Source organism: Carcharhinus amblyrhynchos, chromosome 31 (assembly GCF_965287045.1).
Source record: "Carcharhinus amblyrhynchos chromosome 31, sCarAmb.v2.hapA, whole genome shotgun sequence".
NCBI lineage: Eukaryota > Metazoa > Chordata > Chondrichthyes > Carcharhiniformes > Carcharhinidae > Carcharhinus > Carcharhinus amblyrhynchos.
Genome location: NC_137354.1, coordinates 7,317,536 through 7,344,899, shown reverse-complemented (window position 1 = coordinate 7,344,899; position 27,364 = coordinate 7,317,536). Strand labels below are relative to the sequence as shown.

Genomic DNA, 27,364 nt, shown 5'->3' with positions numbered 1-27,364 from the left:
GCCAAGAGGCAGAATTCTGAAACTCCCTCCCCGAACCCCTCTCTGTCTCTCTTTTTCTCCCCGTCGTCATTCCTCCCTCTCTTAACTATTTCTCCTTCTCATCCTCCCTTCCGCTCTTTCTTTCGACATGCTCCTTAATACCTACTTCTTTGACTAAGCTTTTGGTCACCTGTCCTACTATCCCCTTACGTGAGCTCGGTGTTACACTTTGTGTGTGAAGTTCTGTCAGTTGTTTGTGCTTTGTTAAAGGCACTATACAAATACAAGCTGAAATAAGGAGAGAATCTCTCCCAATCATTGCGCTCTGAGAGGTAATGACTTTTTATACTCAATCAGTTCCTGTACTAAAGGTACTTAACTGCTCGCTCTCTCTCTCTCTCCTTGCAGCTGGAATGAATCTGAGTCCCGTTGCCAGACTGAAAAAAACTTGGTCCAAAGTTAAGAAGGCAAAATTTGAAGTTTTGGAAGTAAGTGAGTGTGGACACTGATTCCGAGGGGATGATATTTGTAGACATTGATTCCGACGGGATGGTATTTCCATGATACCCACACCCTCTCTGGATCAGCTTGCTGTTTCATCCATTATTTGGAGTACTGCATACAATTCTGGTCACCCTGCTATAGGAAGGATGTTGTTAAACTAGAAAGGCTGCAAAAAAAATTTACAAGATGTTACTGGGACTGGAAAGTTTGAATTATAAGGAGAGGTGGGATAGGCTGGGACTTTTTTTTTCTCTGGAGCTTAGGAGAATGACCTTTATAGAGTTTTATCAAACCATGAGGGGGCATAAATAAGGTGAATAGCCGAGGTTCTTTCCCCAGGGTAGGGGAAAACTGGAGGGAATAAGTTTAAGGTGAGAGGGGAAAGATTTAAAAGGGACCTGAGGGGCAACTTTTTCACACAGAGGGTGGTGCGTGTATGGAATGAGCTGCCAGAGGAGGTGGTAGAGGTGGGTACAGTTACAACATTTAAAAGACATTTGGACAAGTACATGGATGGGAAAGGTTTAGAGGGATATGGGCCAAATGCAGGCAAATGGGGGCTAGCTCAGTTTAGGAAACCTGGTCAGCATGGGGGAGTTGGGCCGAAGGGCCTGTTTCCGTGCTGTGTATCTCTCTGACTCTAATTGCATAATAACAAAAGGTGAGACCACTCGAATTCCTTCTGATTGGAAGTTCATGCTATGCGGTTTGGTGTTGTTTAGGATGCTTCAGCCACTGTTGTAAAGGCTCTTTCTTATATCCTGACCAGCTAGTTGATGTAAAGAATAAACTCCCAGCAGAAAACACTGGCTGAAGCTCAGCACCACCTTCTGAAGGCCAGTTAGGGACGGGCAATAAATGCTGGCCTTGCCAACCATAAAAGAATATTGTTTTAAAAAAAGCTAAGAACAATACAGCACAGGAACAGGCCCTTTGGCCCTCCAAGCTTGCACCTACCACGTTTAACTACCTAAACCACTTAGCCCTCTATTCCCCATTTGTTCATATGCCTTCCAAGATAAGTCTTGAATGTGGCTAACGTATCTGCCTCAGCAACCTCACTTGGCAGTGCATCCAGGCCCCCACCACCACCTGTATATTAAAAAAGACTACCCCCCCACAAACATCTCCACTGAATCTTCACACCCCACTCCACCCTATATCTTGAACTTGTGCCCCCTTGTAATGGTCGTTTTTGCCCTGGGGAAAAAGCTTCCAACTGTTCACCCTATCTATACCCCTTATACTTTTATAAACTCCTATCAGGAAGTGGGAAGGTGAGCGGGATAGTTTTAAGATCTGGATTGAAACAGACTGGCCAGGGAATGCCTGGAAATGCAAGGAGGAAAGGGTTAGTTTCTCAGGATTGCCAAGGTGCGTAAGGGACGAGAGTGCGAGGTTTGTTGAACTTTGGGTCAACGTTCCGCCTTCCCCTTCAACTGCTCTGTGACTAGAGCACCACCCTGTGGCAGGCCTTTGGTTGGAGGGTCCCTACCCCAGAGAAGGGTCTAGGATTTACACTTCAAGTACAGAAATGCGATCTCTCTGCACGCAGCCACACGAGTTCTGCTCAACCACACCACTGGGTGCTCATTGTTAAACCACGCATGAGAATGTCTGGTTTGGATGTGTCCTGAATGCGCAGTCGGCTGATCTGCGTAGCCTCAAAATGCTGATTGTTGTCGGGTTTGTTCATCCATTTGGCTGTGAGGCTCGCTAAAATCACTCTGGGCGGAAATCATTTTAGCATGAACAGGTTTGCGTGAAATGCCTCTCTGCTGTTTTAAGAAATGCAGCGACCTGTTTTAAATGAGTCAGTGCCTCCCATGAAACGATACAAGCATATGCTGATGTTGCCACTGCACTACTCCAAGATCCGACCCACTAATGTTGCTTTTGTCCCTGCCCTGCTGTCTCCTTCATGTTAATATCCAGTACACATGGTGGCACAGTGGTTAGCACTGCTGCCTCTCAGCGCCAGGGAACCGGGTTCAATTCTGCCCTCAGGTCACTGTCTGTGTGGAGTTTGCACGTTCTCCCCGTGTCTGCGTGGGTCTCCTCCAGGTGCTCCGGTTTCCTCCCACAGTCCAAAGATGTGCGGGTTAGGTTGACTGGCCATGCCCCTTAGTGTCAGGGGAATTAGTAGGATTAAGATGTGGGGTTACAGGAATAGGCTGTGAGTGGGATTGTTGTCCTTGCACTGCGTAGGGATACCACGACTGTGCATGATGGAACTTCCCTCTGAATAAACAGGCCCATTGGAGCACCATTCACAGGATTTCACAGCAAGGAGGCCATTCAGCCCATTGAGCCTGTGCAAACTCTTTGGTAGAGTTCTCCAATTAATTCCACTTCATTGGTGCCCTGTTGCAACACTTCAGGGGACAGCTGAATACCTAAATATTTCTCATGTATACATCTAAGAGATATGTGAGGAAGAACTTTATTTTTTACACAAGAAGAGGTAATGAACTCACTGCCTATGAGGATGGTGGAATGGGACTGATTTGTTTATTCTACAGAGAGCGGGCATAGACTCAGTGGACCAAATAGCCACCTTTTGTGCCACTATCACTTCACAACTCCTGTTTGAATGGTGTTGTTGGATCTGCATCCACTGTCCTTTCAGCCAGGGCATTCCAAATCATTGCAACACATTGTTTTTAAAAGAATTCCTCTTGCCAATTGAAATTTGTGACCTTGGGTTACTGATTTTGCTGCCACTGCAAACAATTTCTCTTTATTTGCTCCTAAAATATTCTCAGGTTTGTGTGTCTGAGTAACCATCTCTCCCTCTGCTTCCCACAAGTGGAGGTGTGTGTTTAAAAAAAAACCCTTCACTGCCACTTTGGGGAAAACAAGATATTCGATCCTGAGATCAGAACCTCGGTTAGGCCTCATTTGGAATGTTGTGTACAATTCTGGTCACCACATTACCAGGAGGATGTAGATGCTTTGGAGAGGGCACAGAAGAAGTTAATCAGGATATTGCCTGATCTGGAGGGTATTAGCTACAAGAACAGGTTGGAGAAACTCGGTTTGTTCTCACTGGAATGACGGAGGTTGAGGGGGCGACCTGATGGAGGTTTACAAGATTGAGAGGCATGGGGAGAGTGGATAATCAATGCTCTTTCCTAGGGTAGAGAAGTCAAGTACCAGGGGACATAGGTTTAAGGGGCGTGGGGAAAAGTTTTTAGAGGAAATGTGTGAGGCAAGCTTTTTTTTTACAGGGTGGCGAATGTCTGCAGCGCACTGCACGGGAAGGTGGTGGGAGCAGATACAATAGTGGCATTTGCATTTAGATAAATAGATGAATAAAATGGGAATGGACTTTAAGTACATATGGCTTTAGTTTAGACAGGCATCATGGCTTTTATTTTTCTTTGTTCTGAGATAACTTCTAACTCAATAGCAATTTTTTTTTTCTGTGTTTCATTGAATAGAATCACATGGACCCCTCCAGCAACTTCTCTCACTATAGAACAGCACTTCAGGGGGCAGTCCAGAGATCCCAGACAGCACACAGCAATCGGGAGAAGGTAAGCAATTCATTAGAGTGGACATAATTGCTGGAGTATTGCATCTAACTCTCTGTCAAGAGGGTGCAGTCAGGGCTCCATATTGTCTCTTCCTCTCGTTGAGGTGAGAGTTACTAGATCCCCTGGCACTATCATGTTTAGCAGTGCTGCCCTACAGCTCCAGGGAGCTCGGGTTCGATTCCCACCTTGGGGGTAACTGTGAGAATTTTGCACATTCTCCCTGTGTCTGCATGGGTTTCCTCCCAGTCCAAAAATGTGCAGGTTTGGTGGATTGGCCATGTTAAATTGCCCCTTAATATCAGGGGAATTATCAGGTTAAACATATGCCGTTAAGGCATCAGGAATCATTGTCATTTCAGCCTTGATGGGCTGAATGCGTCCTTTTGCACTTGAGATTCTGTGACTTTTAAAGTGAGTTGTCATGGATGTGACGACTAAGTTAAGGTGAATATGAGATGACAGAATAAAGTGTCACCATTTGCTTTTATAAATTTCCTTTCAATTAAAGGAGCCATTTCTGACTCAGTAACTTGAGGGAATAAATAGTCAAATGGTCTTCTCTTTCAGATTGTCATTCCAGTGTTCAATCTCTTCATTAAAGACATCTACTTTCTGAACAAAATTCATGCAAACAGGCTGGCGAATGGACAGATTAACTTTAAGGTAAGTGGATCTGGCAGCGACGTACCTCACAAACCCACGAGCCACTTCCTGGTTCCTCTGCCGAGAGGGGAAAGTATCCCAGTTTTAATCGTTCTCTCTGTCTCCGCAGAAATTCTGGGAAATCGCCAAACAGATCAATGAGTTCATGATGTGGAAGCAAGTTGAGTGTCCCTTCGAGAAGGACAAGAAGATCAAAAACTATCTCCTGACGGCCCCTGTCTACACAGAAGAAGGTGAGTTCCCCACGTTACTGAGCTGGAGTTTGGCCACTTGTCCCCAGGCTGCAAAGTCCAGCTCCACCGCACCCATATTTTCGGTGCTACAGATGTCATTTTATGTGTGCTTGAAGTATGCAGACTGTGGCCTTGCTCTAATGCCTGTGGAGTCATTTTTTTAACCTCTGTGCCTGCTCAAACAAGCACGGCCATGGAAATCAGCACTTACTGAAAGAGAACATCAACTCCTAGAACATAAGAACTCGGAGCAGAGTAGGCCATCTGGCCCCTCGAGCTTGCTCCGCTAACTGATCTTTTTGTGGACTCAACTCCACCTACACACTCGCTCATCATAACCCTTAATTCCTTTATTGTTCAAAAATCTATCTATACTTGCCTTAAAATATTCAATAAGGTAGCCTCAGCTGTTTCACTGGGCAGGGAATTCCACAGATTCACAACCCTTTGTGTGAAGAAGTTCCTCCCCAACTCGGTCCTAAATCTGCTCCCCCTTATTTTGAGGCCATGCCCCTAGTTCTAGTTTCAGCCCCCAGTGGAAACAACCTCCCTGCTTCTACTTTATCTATTCCCTTCATAATTTTACATGTTCCTATAAGATCTCCCCTCATTCTTCTGAATTCCAATGAGTATAGCCCCAGTCTACTCAGTCCCTCCTCAAAAGCCAACCCTCTCAACGCTGGAATCAACCTAGTAAATCTCGTCTGCACCCCCTCCAGTGTCAGTATATCCTTTCTCAAGTAAGGAGACTAAAACTGTACACAGTATTCCAGGTGTGACCTCACCAGCACCTTTATACAGCTGTAACATAATCTCACTGTTTTTAAATTCCATCCCTCTAGAAATGAAAGACAAAATTCCATTTGCCGCCTTAATTACCTGCTGCTCCTCCTGTCGGGTTACATGCCGATATATTTTTTTTTACCAGCTCTTTACAAATTGCAAGAATAAACTGTCTGTGATTTGGATTGGTGGATTGAGAACACTGATCTCTAAATTTCTCTCTCTCTAGCACTTTTCTTGGCTTCATTTGAGAGCGAGGGGCCAGAGAATCATATGGAGAAAGACAGCTGGAAGTCACTCAGGTACTGATCCCTTCCAAGTACATCTTAATTCTTGCAGCATATTGATGATGCCAAGAACGCAGAGGCAATGGCTTAGTGGTGTAATCGCTAGACTATTAATCCAGAAACTCAGCTAATGTTCTGGGGACCTGGGTTCGAATCCTGCCACAGCAGATGGTGGAATTTGAATTCAATTAAAAATATCTGGAATTAAGAATCTACTGATGACCATTAAACCATTGCCAATTGTTGGAAAAACCCATCTGGTTCACTAATGTCCTTTAAGGAAGGAAATCTGCCGTCCTTACCTGTTTTGATCTCTGACTCCAGAGCCACAGCAATGTGTTGACTCTCAACTGCCTTAACAGGGCAACTAGGGATGGGCAATAAATGCTGGCCAGCCAGCAACACCCATGCCCATGAATGAATTTTTAAAAAAAAACAATTTAGCCTCAAAAGCATGGCCAGGGAGGCTCAAGTTTTTAATCTAAGGTCAATTTAAACAGATCAAATTAATTTGGCAATCAAACCAGCAAGGGGACTTGGTTTATCGACTATAATCAGGAAATAAACTGAGTAATGGCTAAAACATGGCTGGACCCATTCTCGAATGGAACCTCCTCAAAAGAATTCTAAGTGTAAAACGGGTGAGGAAACAAGAAGTTCTCTCGGCAGATTTTTTCAGGAAGATAGATTATGGGAATTTACAGCACTCTGCAAAACAAAAGCCTTAATGCAATTCCCGCCAGTGGATGTGGGGTAGGGGGAGGCTCTCAGCCTACCTGCAAGGCTGGCTGCTGAGTTCAAGGAGTGCCATTGCGCAGGCACTCTGATCTCCCAGTATACTTTGTACACAATGAGTGAGCTGGGAGGTCTGTCATGCACCCCCACACCCACAGATATCGAACCGATCTGGTGAGCCAGTGAGATTGTGCCCAATACATTTAATCCCCAATCTGGTCGCTACCACATTGCTGTTTGTGGGAGCTTGCTGTGTGCATGTTGGCTGCAGCCAATTTCTTGTATTACGACAGTGACTGCATCTCGAAAGTGCATCATTGGCTGTAAACATCGACCTGGACATAACAGGAGACTTGCGCACCCTGGAGGACTGGCACAACTTGCTAGATATTAGCCCTTGCAAGTTACAGATTCACCTACAAACATATAGACATTGGGGCATTATATAAATACCAGTTTTTGTTCATTTTTCTCTGTCCCTTCCTTACTATTACATTGACTGTTGTTTAAGTGGTCATTTAGTTCTGTTAAGCTGCTGTCTTAGTTGACAGAGCAGCCACTGTACCTCAGTGATTCATGATATATCGAGATTCTTTGCTGAGAGATGAGATGAGATGCAAATAAAGACTTGCACTCACTGGATTGGTATTGAGTCCTCTGGGGGTCAGTTAGCTCCTCAGTTGGCTGGACAGATGGTTTGCGATGCAGAGGAACATCAACAGCACGCGTTCAATCCCCTGACTTCTCCACTTACCCCTTGCCTGAGGTGTGGTGATCCTCAGGTTAAATCGCCACCAGACATTTCTCCCTCTCTCTTTAGGCGAGAGTAACCTGCAGTCATCTAGGACTTTGGCAACTTTCATTCCTTTTGTTAAGTCTTCCCATGTAACAAACTGCAATGTCTGTGGAGGTTTAACATTGGAAAATATAAATGACCAGTCAATTTGAACAGCCAAAGGAGTTCATCACATCGTGGCATAGTGGTTAACACTGTTCATAGAATCCCTACAGTGCAGAAGAAGGCTATTCAGCCCATAAAGTCTGCACCGACAACTATCCCACCCAGGCCCAGTCCCTGAAACCTCACATATTTACCCAGCTAACATACACATCCTAGCGCACTAAGGGACAATTTTGCATGGTCAATCATGCAGACACGAGGCGAATGTGCAAATTCTACACAGACAGTGACCCAAGCTGGGAATCAAACCCAGGTCCCTGGAATTGTGTGGACTGCTAACCACTGTGCTGCCTGTTTGCCTCAGGCTCCATTCTGGTCACTGTCTTTGTGGTGTTTGCACATTCTCCCTGTGTCTGCCTGGGTTTCCTCCAGCTGCTCTGGATTCCTTCCACAGACCAAAGATGTGCTGGTTAGGTCAATTGGCTATGCTAAATTGCCCCTTAATGTCAGGGGGATTAGCAGAGTAAATATGTGGGGTTAAAGGGACAGGGCCTGGGCAGGATTATTGTCAGTGCACTCGATGGGCCAAAAGGCCTCCCTCTACACTGTAGGGATTCTGATTCATACAGTCTTTGAATAATGACCTGAACAGGTAGCTAGAACTTCAATAATTTGTGCAATGAATCCTGCAGAGTTCCCTTTCTATCTTGGAGTTGGGGTGGGATTGCTATCAAGCCAACACGCAAAATATCTCTTTCAACGACTTGCTCAGAGTAAGAATTCTAACATATTCCTTGTTCTCTCTCTCTCTCTCTTAACAGGGCAACACTGTTGAACAGGGCGTGAAGGAATCACGTCGTACACACTCGACCCTGCGAATCATTTGCACTGCGAAAGACTTTAGCTCCAACCAGATGGAAAGAGACTTGGCATGGTCATTGTTGCTTTAGATTTGTAAATTTTGGTTTTGATTCGGACTCGGATCGTGACTGTACAGAGAGAGAGAAAGAGGCCGACTGATGGGGCTTTGGTCCCACTGGCTGGGATATGTCTATTAAAACGCCTTTTACAGCAGACTTTGTGCTTTGACTTGTAACATAAATGGAAGACAAAAGTGAAGGCAGAAGAATGACTTTTGCCATAGGGCAGGACCCTGTAATGAAGAAAAGCATCATGGGAAACCCCCAGCTGCTATCTCTATGGAAACCAGTAGAAAATAAATAGGACAATGGCAGCCTGTGAGAAATTCCTACTACTGTCAATTCATTCTTTGTTTTGTGATAACTTGCTGCTTCTGTGAGAGAGAGAGAGTTAGTTACGGGTATAAAGAGAATTGAAGGGACTCTATGTTGCACCAGAATCTTGCTATCTAATGGAGTGGGGTTGGGGGGATAAGGAAGGGGGCATATTGGCAGAGTTTACACAGGCCTGATTTTCCATGAGAAAGGAGGATCTCTGTGCACCATGGGATGTATCCTGGTGGTTTTACATCGCAGCTTATGGAATGACCATGACGTGACCTATTGGATTGGTGCAGCTCTTCTGCCCTAACAAGGGTGTGCAGATTGTGTGTGTTGTGTTCTATAAGTCACCTTTTCACTCTTCCATTGGAGTGGAGAACTTTTTTGTTTGTTTGCTCAGGATACAGGCACTTTAGGCACTGACAAGAATGAAAGGAACACTGCATTGTTTCACTACATAGCCTGCGGAACGGACCCTCCGAAAGACTAAGGAGTCCCGTAGCCTGCCTTACTGCAGCGCGTGCGTGTTGCTGCTGTTCCAACAGAACCCACTCACACAGCTTAAAACAAAACATAATTAAACAGTGCAAGAAAATTGAAATAAGTTGCTTTTTTTGTTAAATAAAAGCAAAATACTGCAGATGCTGGAAAAAGCAGAAAAATACTGGAAAATCTCAGCGGGTCTTACAGCATCTGTGGAGAGAAAATAGAGACAACATTGAGTCCAGATGACCCTTTGTCAGGGCTAGATGTGAAACATTGGCTCACAGATGCTGTCAGACCTGCTTAGAATTTCCAGCATTTTTCTGTTCAAAGGTGTTTCGGTTCCCAATTTGGCCATTGTGTGCAGAATCTTTCTTTGAAAGAAACAACATCTTAAGTACAGTAAGTAGTCTCACAACACCAGGTTAAAATCCAACAGGTTTATTTGGTAGCACACGTTTTCGGAATGCTCTAATCTCCTGTTGAGACTACTTACTGTGCCTATCTCAGTCCAACACCAGCATCTCCACACAATATCTTAGGTGATAGACCTCCCTTCCCCTCCACTAATGCAGAATAAAGAAACATTGCAAGATTGTCAGGGATACTGTGCATGTGTCTGTGGGAAGGGTTAGGGGGACCAAGTAGCCTAATCCTGTGTTCAAGGTCATGGTGGGATGAGCATTATGGACACCAGCTGGACAAGTTGTGGGGGCAACTTTAACAAGATGGCTAGACTAACTCCAGAACAATACCTGGAGATACTTTCTGGCCCAGTATCGATAAATGCTCTTAGTACAGAAGCTGGTAGACAGCGTGGATAGCCTGCAAGGATTGAATACAGGACATTGGAGCTGGATGCTGTAGATGGAGACAATAGGTTTGAGTTGAAGCAGGAGCTGAGGAACTTTGATCCAAGCCCATCCTGTGAGCAGTTTGCCCAATCCATCATGACTTTATTAAAGCAACAGATGGCTTTACCCAAATAAGGGACACCATATCTCAAGTTAACATCACAATGCCCCTGGGCACTGCCAATGCTTTTTCATCTAATACCTTGGACTAAAGTGGGTGCATTTTGAGGAGTTTTCCGAGGTGTAGTTACTCAAGTTGAGAGTATCACCCAGTGAGGGATAGGAGAGTCAGAATCTATGCTGAACAATTCTTTAAGAAAGTTTAACGATGGAATGCTAGAACATTCTGGGTGATTCACGGTGGGGGGGGGGGGGGGAGGTGGCGTGGAGTATTACAAAACGGCCTGTGAATTACCAATCAAGCTGACTGATGTCCAACAACCAGAAGAAAACCTCAACATCAATCCTTATAATTCCCCCAAAAAAAACAAACTCAGCAAATCTGGTAATCATTAAATGGTTTAAAGGAGGAGATAGATATATTTTTGATAAAAATAAACGGATTAAAAGGGATATAGAGAACAAGAGGGGAGGTGGATTTGAAACCAGGGAGAGATCAGCCATGATCTGATTGAATGGCAGAGCAGGCTCAAATTACCTCCTTCTGCTCCTAATTCCTATCTTAATCTATAATTTCCTTCCCTGAAACATCTCATTGGATTTGTACACAATGGACAGCAAATAAATTAGCATTGAGATACATTATCATCGCCTAGAGCTGTGTGCACAGGAGGCCATTCTGCCCACCACAGTGGAGGTACCTGCCCATCTCGTTGCATTTAAAGTGAGATGACTGAAAGAAATGGACGAGCCGTTAAAAGTTGTTAGAAGTGCCTCCTTGCTCACCCCACCCTGCTAACTATCTTTCATTTAAGGAACAGTTGTGCTGAGTATATCCTTAAAGAAACATTTCTCCAGGGGGCTGTGTAGAAAGAAGTTGTTTATTTTATAAATGGGGTTACGTTTTAGTTACACATCTGAAAGCAGGAACGCCTCCCCTCAGAAGATCATCATTTGTTAACATTCTGAACAATCGCATTATTTCTGATTTTTCTTGGAGCACTTACCAGCAGCGCACACCTCAGTAATGCAGTCTGCAGGACTTCCAAGTATCTGCCTGCAAGATATGTACACCTGACTGAAAGTAACCAGAGCCTTTTCCCATGCGAGGAAGGGTTGCTTTATTCTGGATTTATTGACCTACCCCACTACCACACACCACCAACACACCCACCCCGACCCTTTCCGTCCACCCCACCCCCCCCAAGCAGATACCCGCAGGCAGACGAGAGCAAGAACAGATTTCAGAAAATAAAAACCCTCGAGTCATTTTCTGAAATTTCAATTGGCCAAACTGAAAAAGAAATTACGCGGAAAAAAATAACCAACAAAATGTTAGCGGCACTGAAACGCAACAGTTGTTGAGCATGTTTTGTACACGGTAACAATCTTATCTGAGAATGAATTTTGTGAAAATGTGGACTGCTAGCCTTAAATCCAGCAGCGTTTCTGCCTGGTTTGCATGGGATAGTTTTCACGGGTTCTGTTCTGGAATCTGTTCTGTTCTAGAATTTAATGCAATGTAAAAAGGGGAGTAAATCTATATATGTCCCACCGCCCCTTAAAAATAAACACACTCCCACCCCACTCCCCCAACCCCACTTCACTTTCTTGCTTGGGAAACATTTTTCCCAAGTGAGGAAAAGACTTATCAGCATTTCTTTTATTTTTTTCCTTCTCTAAAGGGTTTACTTGTCTAGAAGCACTGAATGTGTCGTACTCCACTCTCAATGTTTAAATTGTTGGTTTTTATAAAGAAACAACTGCAGAAAATAAATTATGTGAAAATCTTACCTGCTTCCGCATGTGGTTTCAAATCTCTCTTTGCTCAGATCACAAATGTTCCCCCGTCATCAAAAAAAAGGCTTGGGCTGGAATTCTCCAATTACGCATGTTTCTCTTGCCAGCGAGGATGGAGAATTTTGGCGCTCACTCACAGCGGCGGGGCTGGATAATCCCAGCCTTGCGGGCGAGGTCGGAGAATCCTGGCCCGGGTGTCCGGGAATAGGCGATGTTTCTGTCTTGGGAGAGGGAGGCTAGAAGTGGAAGGTTCTTCACTTCATGACGGGTCTTGCCTCGCTAAAAGAAGCAAATTTTTTTTTAAAAAACTGTTTGTTCCCATCCGCTGGAACAGACAAGGGGAAGGATTTTCCGGCCATGCTCGCTCCAAAGTCGGAAAATCCCACCCGAGGTCAACAGACCTTTGCACGGTCCGTGTCCTGCCCGTTACGATTCCCGTGGCCGGCAGGACGGGGAAATTCCACCCCTGGGATCAAAAGACAAATCACACTTGCCAACACAACAGAAATTACCAACTATATTGTAGAGATCAAATACAATCTGTGTGGCTGGTGCAGAATTAATGGGCCGAACGGCTCCTTCTGCACCGTAGGATTCTATGATTCTAATCATTATAAAGCCCGGATCTTGTCCTGTGCTCACAAGGAACAACTTACATTTATTTCGCACCTTCACCAGAGCATTACCAAACAACAGACGGGATTCCCCCTCCACCCCCGCCGTGTTATGTTTTATGGTAGCAGAGGCAGCTCGACATTGGTCAGCAACAGAACCTTCTGATCCTGCTGCTGCCAATGGAGTTTCCTGTTCTATGCACCACCCACCACCAGAAAAGCCACAGTGGGGGTTACTGTCGGCAGGAGATCCCGCTAGCGAGAACAGCTGGTATATTCCAGCTGACCTTTTTGACACCGAGTCATTTAAAGGGATGGCAGGACAGGTGGCCAAATGAACAGGCTTTAAGGCAGATTACAGAGACAGGGATCAGACGGAGGTTCCGGAAGTGATTTCCAGAGCTTAGGGCAATGCTTCCCAAATTACTTTCCAACATGACCCCAATTTAACACTTGAAAATTAACGTAAACGCAAGTGCCAACAAAGGCAAAACAGCATAGTAACATTCAACAATTAAAGCTCACATTTACAAACCAACATGGGATGGTGGCACAGTGGTTAGCACTGCTGACTCACAGCGCCAGAGACCTGGGCTCGATTCCTGGCTTGGGTTACTATGTGGAGTTTGCACGTTCTCCCCGAGTCATAGAGGTTTACAGCATGGAAACAGGCCCTTCGGCTCAACTTGTCCAAGCCACCTTTCTTTTAAACCCCTAAGCTAATCCCAATTGCCCGCATTTGGCCCATATCCCTCTACACCCATTTTACCCATGTAACTATCTAACTGCTTTTTAAAAGACAAAATTGTACCTGCCTCTACTACTACCTCTGGCAGCATGTTCCAGACACTCACCACACTCTGGACAAAAAATTGCCCCTCTGGACATTTTTGTATCTCTCACACCTTAAACATATTCTGTCTAGTTTTAGACTCCCCTACCTTTGGGAAAAGATATTCACTATCTACCTTATCTGTGCCCCTCATTACTTTATACACCTCTATAAGATTACCCCTCAGCCTCCTACACTCCAGAGAAAAAAGTCCCAGTTTATCCAGCCTCTCCTTATAGCTCAAACCATCAAGTCCCGGTAGCATCCTAGTAAATCTTTTCCGCACCCTTTCTAGTTTAATAATATCCTTTCTATAATAGTGACCAGAACTGCACACAGTATTCCAAGTGTGGCCTTACCAACGTCTTGTACAATTTCAACAAAACGTCCCAACTCCTGTATTCAATGTTCTGACTGATGAAACCAAGCATGCCAAATGTCTTCTTCACCACTCTGTCCACCTGTGACTCCACTTTCAAGGAGCCATGAACATATACCCCTAGATCTCTTTGTTCTGTAACTCTCCCCAGTGCCCTACCATTAACTGAGTAAGTCCTGCCGTGGTTCAATCGACTAAAATGCATCACCTCACATTTGTCTAAATTAAACTCCATCTGCCATTCGTCAGCCCACAGGTCCAATTGATCAAGATCCCATTGCAATTGGAGATAACTTGCTTCACTGTCCACTATGCCAGCAATCTTGCTGTAATCTGAAAACATACTAACCATGCCTCCTATATTCTCATCCAGATCATTAATATAAATGACAAATAACAATGGACCCAGCACTGATCCCTGAGGCACACTGCTGGTCACAGGTCTCCAGTTTGAAAAACAACCCTCTACAACCACCTTCTGGCTTCTGTCAAGAAGCAAATTTTGTATCCATTTAGATGCCTCACCCTGGATCCCGTGAGATTTAACTTTATGGAACAACCTACCAGATACTCCGGTTTCCTCCCACGATCTGAAAGACGGGCTGGTTAGGTGCATTGGCCGTGCTAAATTCTTCCTCAGTGCACCCGAACAGGCGTCAAGAGTGTGGCAGCTAGGGGATTTTCACAGTAGCTTCATCCTGTCTCCGAGCCATAGATTCTATGATTCTACTGCACCAAATACAGGCAAATGAGGGATGGGTTAGATGGGCATTTTGGTCAGGATGGACCAGTTTGAGCTGAAGAGTCTGTCTCTGTGTTGTAGGTTCTATGAAGATGTAATGCATTGTGTAAATATGAAAATCTCTTTAGGGATTTGTAAAATATTATTTTGGGTACTCACCAGTCCATTACTTCATTTGAGCAGCTCCAGCTCATGGGCCTTAGCCAGGAAGGGAGCGGATGTACGATCGAGCTGGCTGATGTCGGAGCTCACATCACCAGGGTGACAAGGCAGGGTTGAGACAGGCTGCAGCTCAGCGGCAAGAGGCATCACCACTGGGTCCACGGTCAAAGGGTAAGCTTCAAGGTTCGGTGAAGCAGCCACCAGCAAAAACCGATAGCCTGGAGAGAGTGAGGGCCAGCCACAGTGGCACAATGGTTAGCACTGCCACCTCACAGTGCCAGAGATCCGGGTTCAATTCCCAACTTGGGTCACTGTCTGTATGGAGTCTCACTGTGTCTGTGTGGGTTTCCTCTGAGTGCTGTGGTTTCCTCTCACAGTCTGGTTACGTGCTAAATCCTCCCTCAGTGTACCCGAACAGGCACTGGAGTGTGGTGACTAGGGGATTTTCACAGTACCTTCATTGCAGTATTAATGTAAGCCTACTTGTGACTAATAAATAAACTTTAACTTTAGATGCCACCCAGGATTGGAGGAAAGGGAGAGCTCATGATCCTGCTCTCCTGTTCTGTGAACCACGCTCCCCCCCCCTCAATTGGGGTCAGGACACACAGTTTGGGAACCAATGGCTGAGAGTCTTTGGAGGCACGGGCACCCATGGTGCAGTGACTGAAGTCAGAGGAGGGTAAAAGGCAGATATTGAAGGGTCACAGAGGTTTCGGAGGCTGGAGTGGCTGAAGAAGGTTACAGAGATGGGGCGGCGGTGATGGTGTGGACCAAGGCCATGGAGTGATTTGAAAATATAGAAGAGCGAATTTTTAAAGAAGAAACATTGCCAGATTAAGAGATAAAGTGGGTCTCAACAAGCAGCTGGTGATGGGTGTTGAAGGGATAGAATCTTTAATATCTACAGAAATGCTTTGCCCTCTGGGGGGGCCCAACTGACCCCCCTCACTCCAGTGAGTCGGGCCATTAGTGGGGAGCTAGTCTAATCCCTGCTGGAGTGAATCAATCTGGCAGGGGGGAGGAGGGGGGGGGGGGGTGATGCTAGCGGAGACTTCAGTCCCAGGCCCACTCATAGCAGTTAAATTATATTGAAATTACGGTTTAAATACTTACCCCGGTGATTTGCGGAACAGAGCAGACCTCCACCAGAATTCTGGCACTGGGAGACGCTGTCAGGGGTGGGAACACATGCGCAAAATCCAGGCATTGCCCACCGCAGGATTCTCCTGGCCTGCTGTACCAAAAAATGAGTGCAGTGGGATGGGAGAGTCGCCAGCCAGCCTGTCCGACCTTTCCTTATCTGACAACATTTGATTAATAAGAGGATCGAGGGTGATGGGGAAAAGGCAGGAGAATGGGGATGAGAAAAATATCAGCCAGACTCAATGGGCCGAGTGGCCTGATTCTGCTCCTATGTCTTATGGTCTAACATGCCCATTTCAGGTATTAGTCTGGGAAACCTCCTCTGAACTGTTGACATCTTTCCTTAAATAAGGGGATCAATGCTCTACACAATTTTCAGATGTGGTCTCTCGAACACCCTCTCTCTGAGTGTTCCTTAATACTGTTCTTCAATCTCTCATCCTCTCCCTGGTTTCCCCTCTAACAGCTCTTTTGTTCTTTCTCTCTCTCCTTCCTCAATGACAACTCTTTCGCTCTCTCCCTTTGCCTGCCTGTCTGTCTCAGATCTCTCACATCCCAATGACAATTGTCTCTCTCTTCCTATTCTGTTCTAGAACCCCCTCTATTTTGATTGTACGCCAGCTTAACTGCCCCTCACAGTCCCCATTATGAATGAAACAGAAAAATCACCTTTGAGGAAATATTCCCACGTCTGCTGTGGCCTGGGGGTTCCATTATAGAAGCGCTCATAAAGTTGCCATGGGGAAGGTTTCTTAATTGTAGGGTTGCCCTTGGCAGCAGGGAGAGCTAGGCGCTCGGTAAACAGGCTGTTGACCCATCCAACTGCACGAGAGGCCTGGTGGAGAAACGAGTGCAGGCCTTCGATGGATCTTGCGATCAGGCAGCCCATACTCTTTCACCTCTTCCTGCTCTATCAGCTGATGCCTCTGCCCCTCTGCCAGGAGCTGTCGGTCAAGAATGCCAACCACCAGCCCCATTACATGTCACGGAGGAGCGTGCTCGACATTGCATTGGTGCTCTGGTGCTATAGGAACCGCTATCAGTTCTCCATTTACAGCGTGAACGGCTACGGCTGCTATTGCGGCAAAGGGGGCGACGGGGTGCCACTGGATGACTTTGACAACTGCTGCTTCAATCACGACTGCTGCTACGAGGTCGCGCTACAGGCCTCCTGCGCCAAGGGCACAAATGTGTACTTCAAGCCCAACTACTCCCTGTGCAAGCTGGGCAGGGCCGAGTGCCCGGAAGGCTCCGACCCCTGCTCCAGCGACCTCTGCCTCTGCGACAAGCAGTTTGGGGAGTGCCTGGCCATTGCCACCTATCGGGACGAGTACTCCAACTATCAGCAGAAGTTCTGCACTGAGCCCAAGCGGAAATGCCCCCAAGAGGAGAGGATTGACATGGAGGGGGAAACCAGAAGATAGAGCGGGGGACCGCACTGGAAATGATAATCTTTGTTCTCAAAAAGCAATTACATTTGTCTTAAACGTGCAATTTTTATCGCTGGGGGTCTTTGCCTGAAATTTACTGCAGTGTTAATAGACTTGTAATGGAGAGGGGAGAGGGAGTGAGCAGGGCGAGTATGTATGCCAATTTTTCAGGTATGCCCACTCTTCATGGTGGGCTGGGCTGGTCAATTTACTCCTCAGGTCAGGGGAGGGGCCCATCTGTATTCAGGGGTAAATACCTTCCAAAAGGGAAATGTTAGATGGAGTCAGGGAAGATTGGTGCAGATTGTGTGCGTAAAGGAGCAGTGCTTCCTGGCATCACCCCTAACAGCCTGTTAATTGTGAAGGGAGAGGATCGAGTCCAGGAAATTAGGCAGCAACGATCAATGTGCGAGGAACCTCATTGGTGTGGGCACTGTTGGCATTGACAGGACCCGCTGCTCCAGACAGAGTCAGGGCAACCAGACCTACTGCCCGTGTGTTCTGAGGCCACCCCGCATCCAAAAGGCAGACACGTAATATTCCACCCACTGGACCACTTTGGCCATGTGGTTGTCACAGTTGCTGTGAAGAACATAGCAACGCATAACAACATAGCAACACAGCCACGGAGAACAGCATAGCAACAGCAAGGGGAGCGAGGCAGCATAGCAACACCAGCATGCTTAGATTAAGCTTTGCTGCCTAGAATTAGAGGGCACAAAATAAGTCCTACCCACTGCAATCAGAAGCCAGCTCATTAAAACTGCATGTGTAATGGAAGCAGGGTAGAGGTAACAGTTTAACCTATTTACTGCCCTCCCGAGTCTGTGTGCGCCAGGGCACAGGCCTGGGCACCATGCAAGTTGCAGTCTGTTGCTGTGTTTCCTAAGCATTGAAAAAACAATCACCTTCCGGCAGTTCCATATAGTTTACTCTGTCTCCCCATCCATTTTCGGAACAGGGGAGTGGGTGGGAGTTGGCAATGTAGCATGCTATTTTAATCCCCAACGCCTGAAACATTGGGTCTGCCTTCAATTTGTTTTTAGACAAGTCTTTGCAAAGAAGGTGGCAACACGCCACCTGAATTGTGACACTGTTTTTCAATTTTTTTTATTTTATCTGGGCTGAATCCTTTTCAACCAAAAAAAAACCTATAGCTTCCCACAAACACAGTTAGATGTTCGCTAGCAATAATGCACTCTCCAATTCAGATCCTGTGATAGGCTCCAGATCGGATACGTGTGTACAGAACTTCATTGTAGCTCAGAATCACACAACATTCTGATCCAAATTAAAATATCTCTGTATGTACGTATGACTCAATGATTCTGCTGCACATATCTTTTCTAGCCAGTGGGATTCAGGGGGACAGCTAATCAGAAGAAGGGGGTTCGGATGATGCAAGGGCTGGCTGTATTTTTCCCTTGCCTATTGGTCCTTGTTCTCTCCCTGTTGTGTCTGTCTCTTGCCATCCTTTCCCCCTCTCACTCCATTCCTGGTATTAAAGAATAAAATAACAAGGAAAACTACAGCACAGGAACAGGCCCTTTGGCCCTCCAAGCCTGCACCGATCATGCTGCCCAACTGAATTTAAACTCCCTGCCCTTCCAGGAATCATATCCCTCTATTCACATCTTATTCATGTATTTGTCAAGACGCCCCTTAAAAGTCACTATCGTATCTGCTTCCATCACCTTTCCCAGCACCCACCACCCTCTGTGTAAAAAACTTGCCTCATCCATCTCCTTTAAACCTTGCCTCTCGCACCTTAAACCTACGCCTCCTAGTAATTAACTCTTCCACCCCAAGAAAACGCTTCTGACTATCCACTCTGTCCATGCCCCTCATATTCTTGCAGACTTCTCTCAGGTCACCCGTCAACCACCTTCATTCCAGTGAGAACAAACCAAATTTCTCCAATGTCCCTTCGTAGCTGATGCCCTCCATACCAGGCAACATCAGTTGTTACATATTCCTCCTAATGGTCTCTCCAGCCTTTGACCATGACTCACAACAACATCCACTCTGCGGTTTATTGGCCAGCAAGCCAACTGATGCCTAATATATAATTAGAGATCTCGGGCTACAGCGCGCAGTGTTTATGCTGCTCTATTAATAACCCAGTGAGAGCAAGCTGAAACCCCATCACGGCAGTGTGGAGGGCTACTGAATTCAATTTAAAAACACTGGAACTTAAATGTTAGTGCAAGTAATGTTGAATTGTGGTAATTGTGGTACAACTGTTTTGCTAATGTCCTCCAGAATAAGAAACCATAAGCCCATAAGACATAGGAGCAGAATTAGGCCACTCAGCCCATCGAGTCTGCTCCACCATTCAATCATAGCTGATATTTCTCTCATCCCCATTTTTCTGCCTTTTCCCCATAACCTCTGATCCTCTTATTAATCAAGAACCTAGCTGAGTGTCTCTGAGTGTCTTTAAGACAATGACCTGGCCTCCACAGCCTTCTGTGGCAAAGGGTTCCACAGATTCCCCATTCTCTGGCTGAAGAAATTCCTCCTCATCTCTATTTTAAAGAATCGTCCCTTTAGCCTGAGGTTGTGCCCTCTGGTTCTGGTTTTTCCTACTAGCAGAAACATCCTCTCCACATTCACTCTATCCAGGCCTTGCAGTATCTTGTAAGTTTGAATAAGATCCCCCTTCATTCTTCTAAACTCCAACGAGTACAGACCCACAGTCCTCAACCGTTCCTCATACAACAAGCTCTTCATTCCAGGGATCCTTCTTGTGAACCTCCTCTGGACTCTTTTTAAGGCCGGCACATCCTTCTTTAGATATGGGGCCCAAAACTGCTCACAATACTCCAAATGGGGTCTGACCAGAGCCTTATATGGCCTCAGAAGTACATCCCTGCTCTTGTATTCTAGTTCTGACATGAATGCCTTCTTAACTGCCAACTAAACTTTTTTGTTAACCTTAAGTGAATTTTGAACAAGGACTCCCAAGTTCCTTTTGTTTCTGATTCCCTAAGCATTTCCCCCATTTAGAAAATAATCTATGTCTCCATTCCTCCTTCCAAAGTGCATAACCTCACACTTTTCCACATTATATTTCATCTGCCACTTCTTTGCCCACTCTCCTAACCTGTCCAAATCCTTCTGCAGCCCCCCTTGTTTTCTCAATACTACCTTTCCATCTACATATCTTTGTATCATCTGCAAACTTAGCAACAGTGCCTTCAGTTCCTTCTTCCAAATCATTAATGTATATTGTGAAAAGTTGTGGTCCCAGCATCGACCCCTGAGGCACACCAATGGTCACCATCCTGAAAAAGACCCCTTTATCCCCACTCTCTGCCTTCTGCCAGTCAGCCAATCCTCTATCCATGCCAAGATCTTAACCTTAACACCATGGACTCTTAATGTATTTAACAGTCTCTTATGCAGCATCTTATCAATACTTTTTGGAAATCTAAATAAATCACGTCCACTGAAACTTACCCTCTCCTTCCCAGTCTGGCTCTTGTGTGACCCCAATCACATAGGATGGCACAGTGACGCAGTGATTAGCACTGCTGCCTCACAGCACCAAGGTCCCAGGTTCAATTCTGGCCTTGGGTCGCTGTCTGTGTGGAGTTCGTACCTTCTCCTCATACCTGCATGGCTTTCCTCCGGGTGCTCCGGTTTCCTCCCAAAGTCCAAAAAATGTGCAGGTTAGGTCAATTGGCTATGCTAAATTGACCCTAGTGTCGGGGGATTAGTATGGTAAATGCGTGGGGTTGTAGTCGGTACAGACATGATGGGCTGAATAGCCTCCTCCTGTATTGTAGGGACTCTATTCTGTTCTGTGAATCACACCGACTTCTGGTATGGCTCACCAAGCCCCTCTGTTATATTAAATCAAGTCTAGAAATTGGTAACAAATGTCAAACCAAGTATAAAAACTATTATACACAGGGAGATTTAAAATAATTATGAGTTTCATTACACAGTGATTTATATCCCATCGACTATGCTCCAGTCATTGCTGCATAGTACAATTATGTTTCTTACATTATTTTTAAAAGGTTCCTAAGCGGCAAGTGAATTATCTTCCACATTCCTTTTGTCTGGATCTGCACTTGTTTCAAATCAAGATTGATTCTGTGTTAAATGAGCTGTATAGATCAAAGTTTTTTTTTGTTTGTAGGAGCATTCTGCGCACAAATTGGCTGCCTCAAGGCCACAGTGGCTACATTGTGGAAGCACCCAATTGTCTGATAAAATCTCTGGGACCTCCCGGGGCCTTGAAAGGTGGCAGGAAATAAAAATAATAAAACTGCATATCTGAGCTAGGGGCAGCACAGTGGCACAGTGGTTAACACTGCTGTCTCACAACGCCAGGGATCCAGGTTCAATTCCTGGCTTGGGTCACTGTCTGTGTGGACTCTGCACATTCTCCCCGTGTCTGCGTGGGTTTCCTCCGGGTGCTCTGGTTTCCTCCTGCAGTCTGAAAGATGTGCTACTTAGGGTGCATTGACCCAAATAGGTGCCAGAGTGTGGCGACTAGGAGAATTTCACAGTAATTCATTGAAGCATTAATGTAAGCCTCACTTGTGACTAATAAATAAGCTTTATAAAAAGAAAAGCTATTTTGCACTGAGTGTGTTGAAGTTGTGCCAGAGGCTTCCCTGAACTTTCCGACATACTGTCCCACTCTGGCTGTATCCAACAACATATTGTTCGCAGTGCTTTATTAATTAAAACTTTCTTTGAGATTCAAGCTTTTTAAATCCTACATACAAAGTTTAGTTTACTCATGTCACAAGTAGGCTTTCATTGAATTTACTGTGAAAATCCCCTAGTCGCCATACTCTGGCACCTGTTCAGGTACACTGAGGGAGAATTTAGCACAGCCAATGCACCGTAACTAGCACACCTTTCGGACTGTGGGAGGATACCGGAGCACCTGGAGGAAACCCACGCAGACACGGGAGAATGTGCAGACTCCACACAGACAGTAACTGAAGCCAGGAATCGAACCTGGGTCCCTGCTGCCCGATTCATCTTTGCTCTAAATAAACTATTATTTACAGAATCAGAGCACCCTTTTACCTCACCGTAAAACTACCGCCAAGCGTAAAGAATAACATGAGTGAGATAATAAATAACAGAGCTTATAAACACATTCTTCTCTTAATGTCACTTTTGCAGTTCCTCTCCTGTAACGGCCAAGCTCCCAACTCCAGATCACAACTCTGAAGACCAGGAGCGGAAGGACACAGCTAGAATCAGCCTGTGCTCCCCACCCAACCCCCACCCCCGGATGTTTCATTTAACTCCCTCGGCAGTGACACACCTGCAGCGAAACCTCACTGGCATCCAAAACCAATTGTTAACCATAGTTAACTGCGCAGTGAAGTCGAGAGGTCAGGAGACACTTTCTTTACCAAGCCAAGTGATGAGAATGTGGAACTGGCTACTACATGGTGTAGCCGAGGAGAATAGTATAGATGCATTTAAGGGAAAGGAAAAGAATGAAGGAGAGAAGGAAAAGGATATGATGAAAGAGTGAGATGAACCAAGAACAATACCACACAGGAACAGGCCCTTCAGCCCTTCCATGCCCGTGCCCATCATGATGCCCTAACTAAATTAAAAAAAACTTCTGCCCTTACTCGGTCCATATCCCTCTATTCCCTCCCTATTCATGTACCATCCAGATGCCTCTTAAATGTTGCTGCTTCCACCACCTCCTCTGGCAGCGTGTCCCCCACTCTCTGCGTCAAAAACCTCTCCTGCACATCTCCCTTAGACTTTCCCCCTCTTACCTGGAAGCTCTGTCCCCTTGTAATTGATACCGTGAAAGAGGCGTGGCAGGAGGCTCAAATGGAGCATGAAGACCAGCATGGAGTAGCTGGGCTGAATGCCTGTTTGCATGCAGTCAAATCAATGTAACTGGACCCCAGCCAGTGTGACAGGGCCATTCCCGATTGCGTGAGATTGTGAATGGCAGTGGAAAATGACTCATCATAGAGTATCATAGGGTATCATAGAATTCCTATAGTATAGAAACATAGAAAAACTACAGCACAAACAGGCCCTTCAGCCCACAAGTTGCACCGAACATGTCCCTACCTACGAGGCTTACCTATAACCCTCTATCTTACTAAGTTCCATGTACATATCCAAAAGTCTCTTACAGGACCCTATCGAATCTGCCTTCACCACCACCGCTGGCAGCCAATTCCACACACCCACCACCCTCTGCGAAAAACTCACCCCTGTCATCTTTGTACCTACTCCCCAGCACTCTAAACCTGTGTCCTCTTGTGGCAACCATTTCAGCCCTGGGAAAAAACCTCTGAGAATCCACCCGATCAATACCTCTGATCATCTTATACACCTCTATCAGGTCACCCCTCATCCTTCGTCTCTCCGACGAGAAAAGACCGAGCGCTCTCAACCTATCCTCATAAGGCATGCCACCAAATCCAGGCAACATCCTTGTAAATCTCCTTTGCACCCTTTCTATGGTTTCCACAACCTTTCCGTAGAGGCGATCAGAACTGAGCACAGTACTCCAAGTGGGGTCTGACCAGGGTCTTATACAGCTGTAGCATTATCTCCCAACTCCTAAACTCAATTCTTCGATTGATGAAGGCCAGTACACCATATGCCTTCTTAACCACAGCCTCCACCTGCGAAGCCACTTTAAGCGTCCTATGAACGCGGGCCCCAGGATCCTTCTGATCTTCCACACTGCCAAGTGTCTGACCCTTAATATTATATTCTGTCATCCTATTTGACCTGCCAAAACGAATCACCACGCACTTATCTGGGTTGAAATCCATCTGCCGCTTCTCCGCCCAGTCATGCATCCTATCAATGTCTCGTTGCAACTTCTGACATCCCTCCACACTAACCAAAACATCTCCAACCTTTATGTCATCAGCAAACTTACCAACCCATCCCTCCACTTCCTTATCCAGGTCGTTTATAAAATTCATAAAGAGCAAGGGTCCCAGAACAGATCCCTGGGGCACTCCACTGGGAGTGCACCTCCATGCAGAAAAAGACCCGCCTACAACCACTCTTTGCCTTCTGTGGGCAAGCCAGTTCTGAATCCACAAAGCAATTTCCCCTTGGATCCCATGTCTCCTCACTTTCTCAATAAGTCTTGCTTGGGGCACCTTATCAAACGCCTTGCTGAAGTCCATATAAACTACATCTACTGCTCTGCCTTCATCAATGTGTTTAGACACATTCTCAAAAAATTCAATCAGGCTCATAAGGCATGATCTGCCTTTGACAAAGCCTTGCTGACTATTGTTGATCATACTACACCTCTCCAAATGTTCATAAATCCTGCCTCTCAGGATCTTCTCCATCAACTTACCAACCACTGAGGTTAGACTCACTGGTCCATAATCTCTTCTCCCTTTTTGAATAAAGGAACCACATCCGCAATCCTCCAGAACCTCTCCCGTCTCCATTGATGACGCAAAGATCATCGCCAGAGGCTCAGCAATCTCTTCCCTCGCCTCCCACGGTAACCTGGGGTACATCCCATCCTGTCCCGGCGACTTATCTAACTTGATGCTTTTCAAAAGCTCCAACACATCATCTTTCTTAATGTCCACATGCTGAAGCTTTTCAGTCCACTACAAGTCTGCACTACAACCACCAAGATCCTTTGCCACTGTGAATACTGAAGTAAAGTAGTCATTGAGTACCTCTGTTATTTCTACCAGTTCCAAACAAACTTTCCCACCGTCACACTTGATAGGTCCTATTCCTTCATGTCTTATCCTCTTGCTCTTTGCATACTTGTAGAATGCCTTGGGGTTTTCCTTAATCTTGCCTGCCAAGGCCTTCTCATGACGCCCTTCTGACTCCCCTAATTTCCTTCTTAAGTTCCTTCCTACTAGCCATATACTCTTCTAGATCTCGATCACTACCTAGCTCCCTGAACCTTTTGTAAGTTTTTCTTTTCTTCTTGACTAAATTCATTACAGCTTTCGTGCACCACGGTTCCTGTAACCTACCATAACTTCCCTGTCTCATTGGAACATTGCTATACAGAACTCCAGACAAATATTCCTTGAAAATTTCTTCTGTACATTTCCCTCTTTCCAATTTATGCTTCTAATTTCCTGCCTGATAGCCTCATAATTCCCCTTACTCCTAGCTTGTCTGATCCTATCTCTTTCCAATGCTAATGTAAAGGAGATAGAGTTATGATCACTATCCCCAAAATGCTCTCCTGCTGAGAAATCTGACACCTGTCCAGGTTCATTTCCCAAAACCAAATCAAGTACAACCTCTCCTCTTGTAGGCTTATTCACATACTGTGTCAGGAAATCCTCCTGAACATACCTAACAAACTCCCCTCCCCCCCATCTAAACCCCTTATCCTAGGGAGAATCCAATGAATATTTGGGAAAATAAAATCTCTCATCACGACAACTCTTATTATTATATCTTTCCAGGATCGGTTTCCCTACCTGCTCCTCAACATCCCTGTTACTATTGGGCGACCTATAGAAAACACCCAGTAAAGTTACTGATCCCTTCCTGTTCCGAACTGCACCCAGAGACTCCATAGACAATCCATGATGTCTGTCTTTTCTACAGCCGTGACACTATCTCTGATCAACAGTGCCACTCCCCCACTTCTTTTGCTTCCCTCCCTGTCCGTTCTGAAACATCTGAAATCCAGCACTTGAAGTAACCAGTCCTGTCCTTGAGTCATCCAAGTCTCTGTAATGGCCACTACATCACACTTCCAAGTAGTGATCCATGCTCTTGCGTTAAAACACTCCTTGAGTTAAAATAGATGCATCTCAAACCTTCGGTCTGAGTGCTCCCCTTCTCTATCACCTGCCTATCCTCCCTCTCACACTGTTGACAAGTTCTCTCTATTTGTGAGCTAACCTCCTCTCTCCCAGTCACTTCATTTTGATTCCCACCCCCCAACCATTCTAGTTCAAACTCTCCCCAGTAGCCTTAGCAAAACTCCCCACCAGGATATTGGCCCCCTTGGGATTCAAGTGCAACTCGTCTTTTTTGTACAGGTCACACCTGCCCCTATAGAGGTCCCAATGATCCAGAAACCTGAATCCCTGCTCCCTGCTCCAATCCCTCAGCCACGCATTTATCCTCCTCCTCATTCCACTCCTCACTGTCACATGGCACAGGCAGCCATCCTGAGACCTGCAGCAATCCCGAGACCTTTGCGGCCCTTTTTCTCAACTCCCTATATTCTCTTTTCAGGACCCCTTCCCTTTCCCTACCTAAGTCATTGGTACCAATATGTACCATGACCTCTGGCTCCTCTCCCTCCCACTTCAGGATATCTTGGATGCGATCAGAAACATCCCAGATCCCGGCACTAGGGAGAAAAACTACCATCCGAGTTTCTCAACTGCCTGCACAAAATCGCCTGTCCGACCCCCTCACTATAGAGTGCCCTATCACAACTGCCTTCCTCCTCCTTTCCCTACCCTTCTGAGCTACAGGGCTGGACTCTGCTGCTTCCACCAGGTAGGTTGTCCCCCCCGCAACAGTACTCAAACAGGACTACTTATTGTTAAGAGGCACTGGGGTACTCGCTAGTACCTGACCTTTCCCCTTCCTAACTGTGACCCACTTGCCTGCCTCCCGTGGCCCCGGTGTGACCACCTGCCTGTAACTCCTCTCTATCACCTCCTCGTTCTCCCTGACCAGACGAAGGTCATCGAGCTGCAGCTCCAGTTCCCTAACGCAGTCCCTTAGGCGCCGCAGTTCAACGCACCCGGCGCAGATATGGCCGTCTGGAGGGGGGCTAGGAGACTCCAGGACCTCCCACATCCGACACTGAGAGTAACAAACTAGCCTCACACTCATAATTCCCCTATTCTTCAAATTCCACAGGGAAAGAAACTGAGAATTAAACCTACCCTGCCTTGCCCTTTTCATCTAAGCCTGTTGAGCCAAAGCCTTTCAAGCCTTCACT

The 27,364-nt window shown here is 45.9% G+C and overlaps 2 protein-coding genes across 8 annotated transcripts in view; both read left to right on the top strand.

Annotated features, from left to right (window-relative positions):
- The window catches only part of LOC145360430 (ras-GEF domain-containing family member 1A-like), a 201,344-nt gene extending 191,882 nt beyond the window's left edge, over positions 1–9,462 (top strand). For all 7 annotated transcript variants that reach the window (XM_080215637.1, XM_080215638.1, XM_080215636.1 and 4 more), the window contains 6 exons: positions 388–467; positions 3,927–4,022; positions 4,590–4,685; positions 4,795–4,918; positions 5,931–6,003; positions 8,446–9,462. In XM_080215637.1, coding sequence (XP_080071763.1) covers positions 388–467; positions 3,927–4,022; positions 4,590–4,685; positions 4,795–4,918; positions 5,931–6,003; positions 8,446–8,470 — 494 coding nt within the window. In that variant the 3' untranslated portion in view covers positions 8,471–9,462. The remainder of the gene's footprint in view (positions 1–387; positions 468–3,926; positions 4,023–4,589; positions 4,686–4,794; positions 4,919–5,930; positions 6,004–8,445) is intronic.
- A 7,455-nt stretch (positions 9,463–16,917) lies between these two features.
- LOC145360393 (basic phospholipase A2 Sms-N6-like) lies at positions 16,918–17,421 on the top strand. Its single transcript, XM_080215590.1, has one exon. The coding sequence runs from the start codon at positions 16,918–16,920 to the stop codon at positions 17,419–17,421; it is 504 nt and encodes a 167-aa protein (XP_080071716.1).
- Positions 17,422–27,364: the final 9,943 nt, after the last annotated feature.

Excerpts from the sequence above, each read along its gene's own strand:
- LOC145360393 (XM_080215590.1), top strand. The coding sequence starts at position 16,918 with ATGCCTCTGCCCCTCTGCCAGGAGCTGTCGGTCAAGAATGCCAACCAC.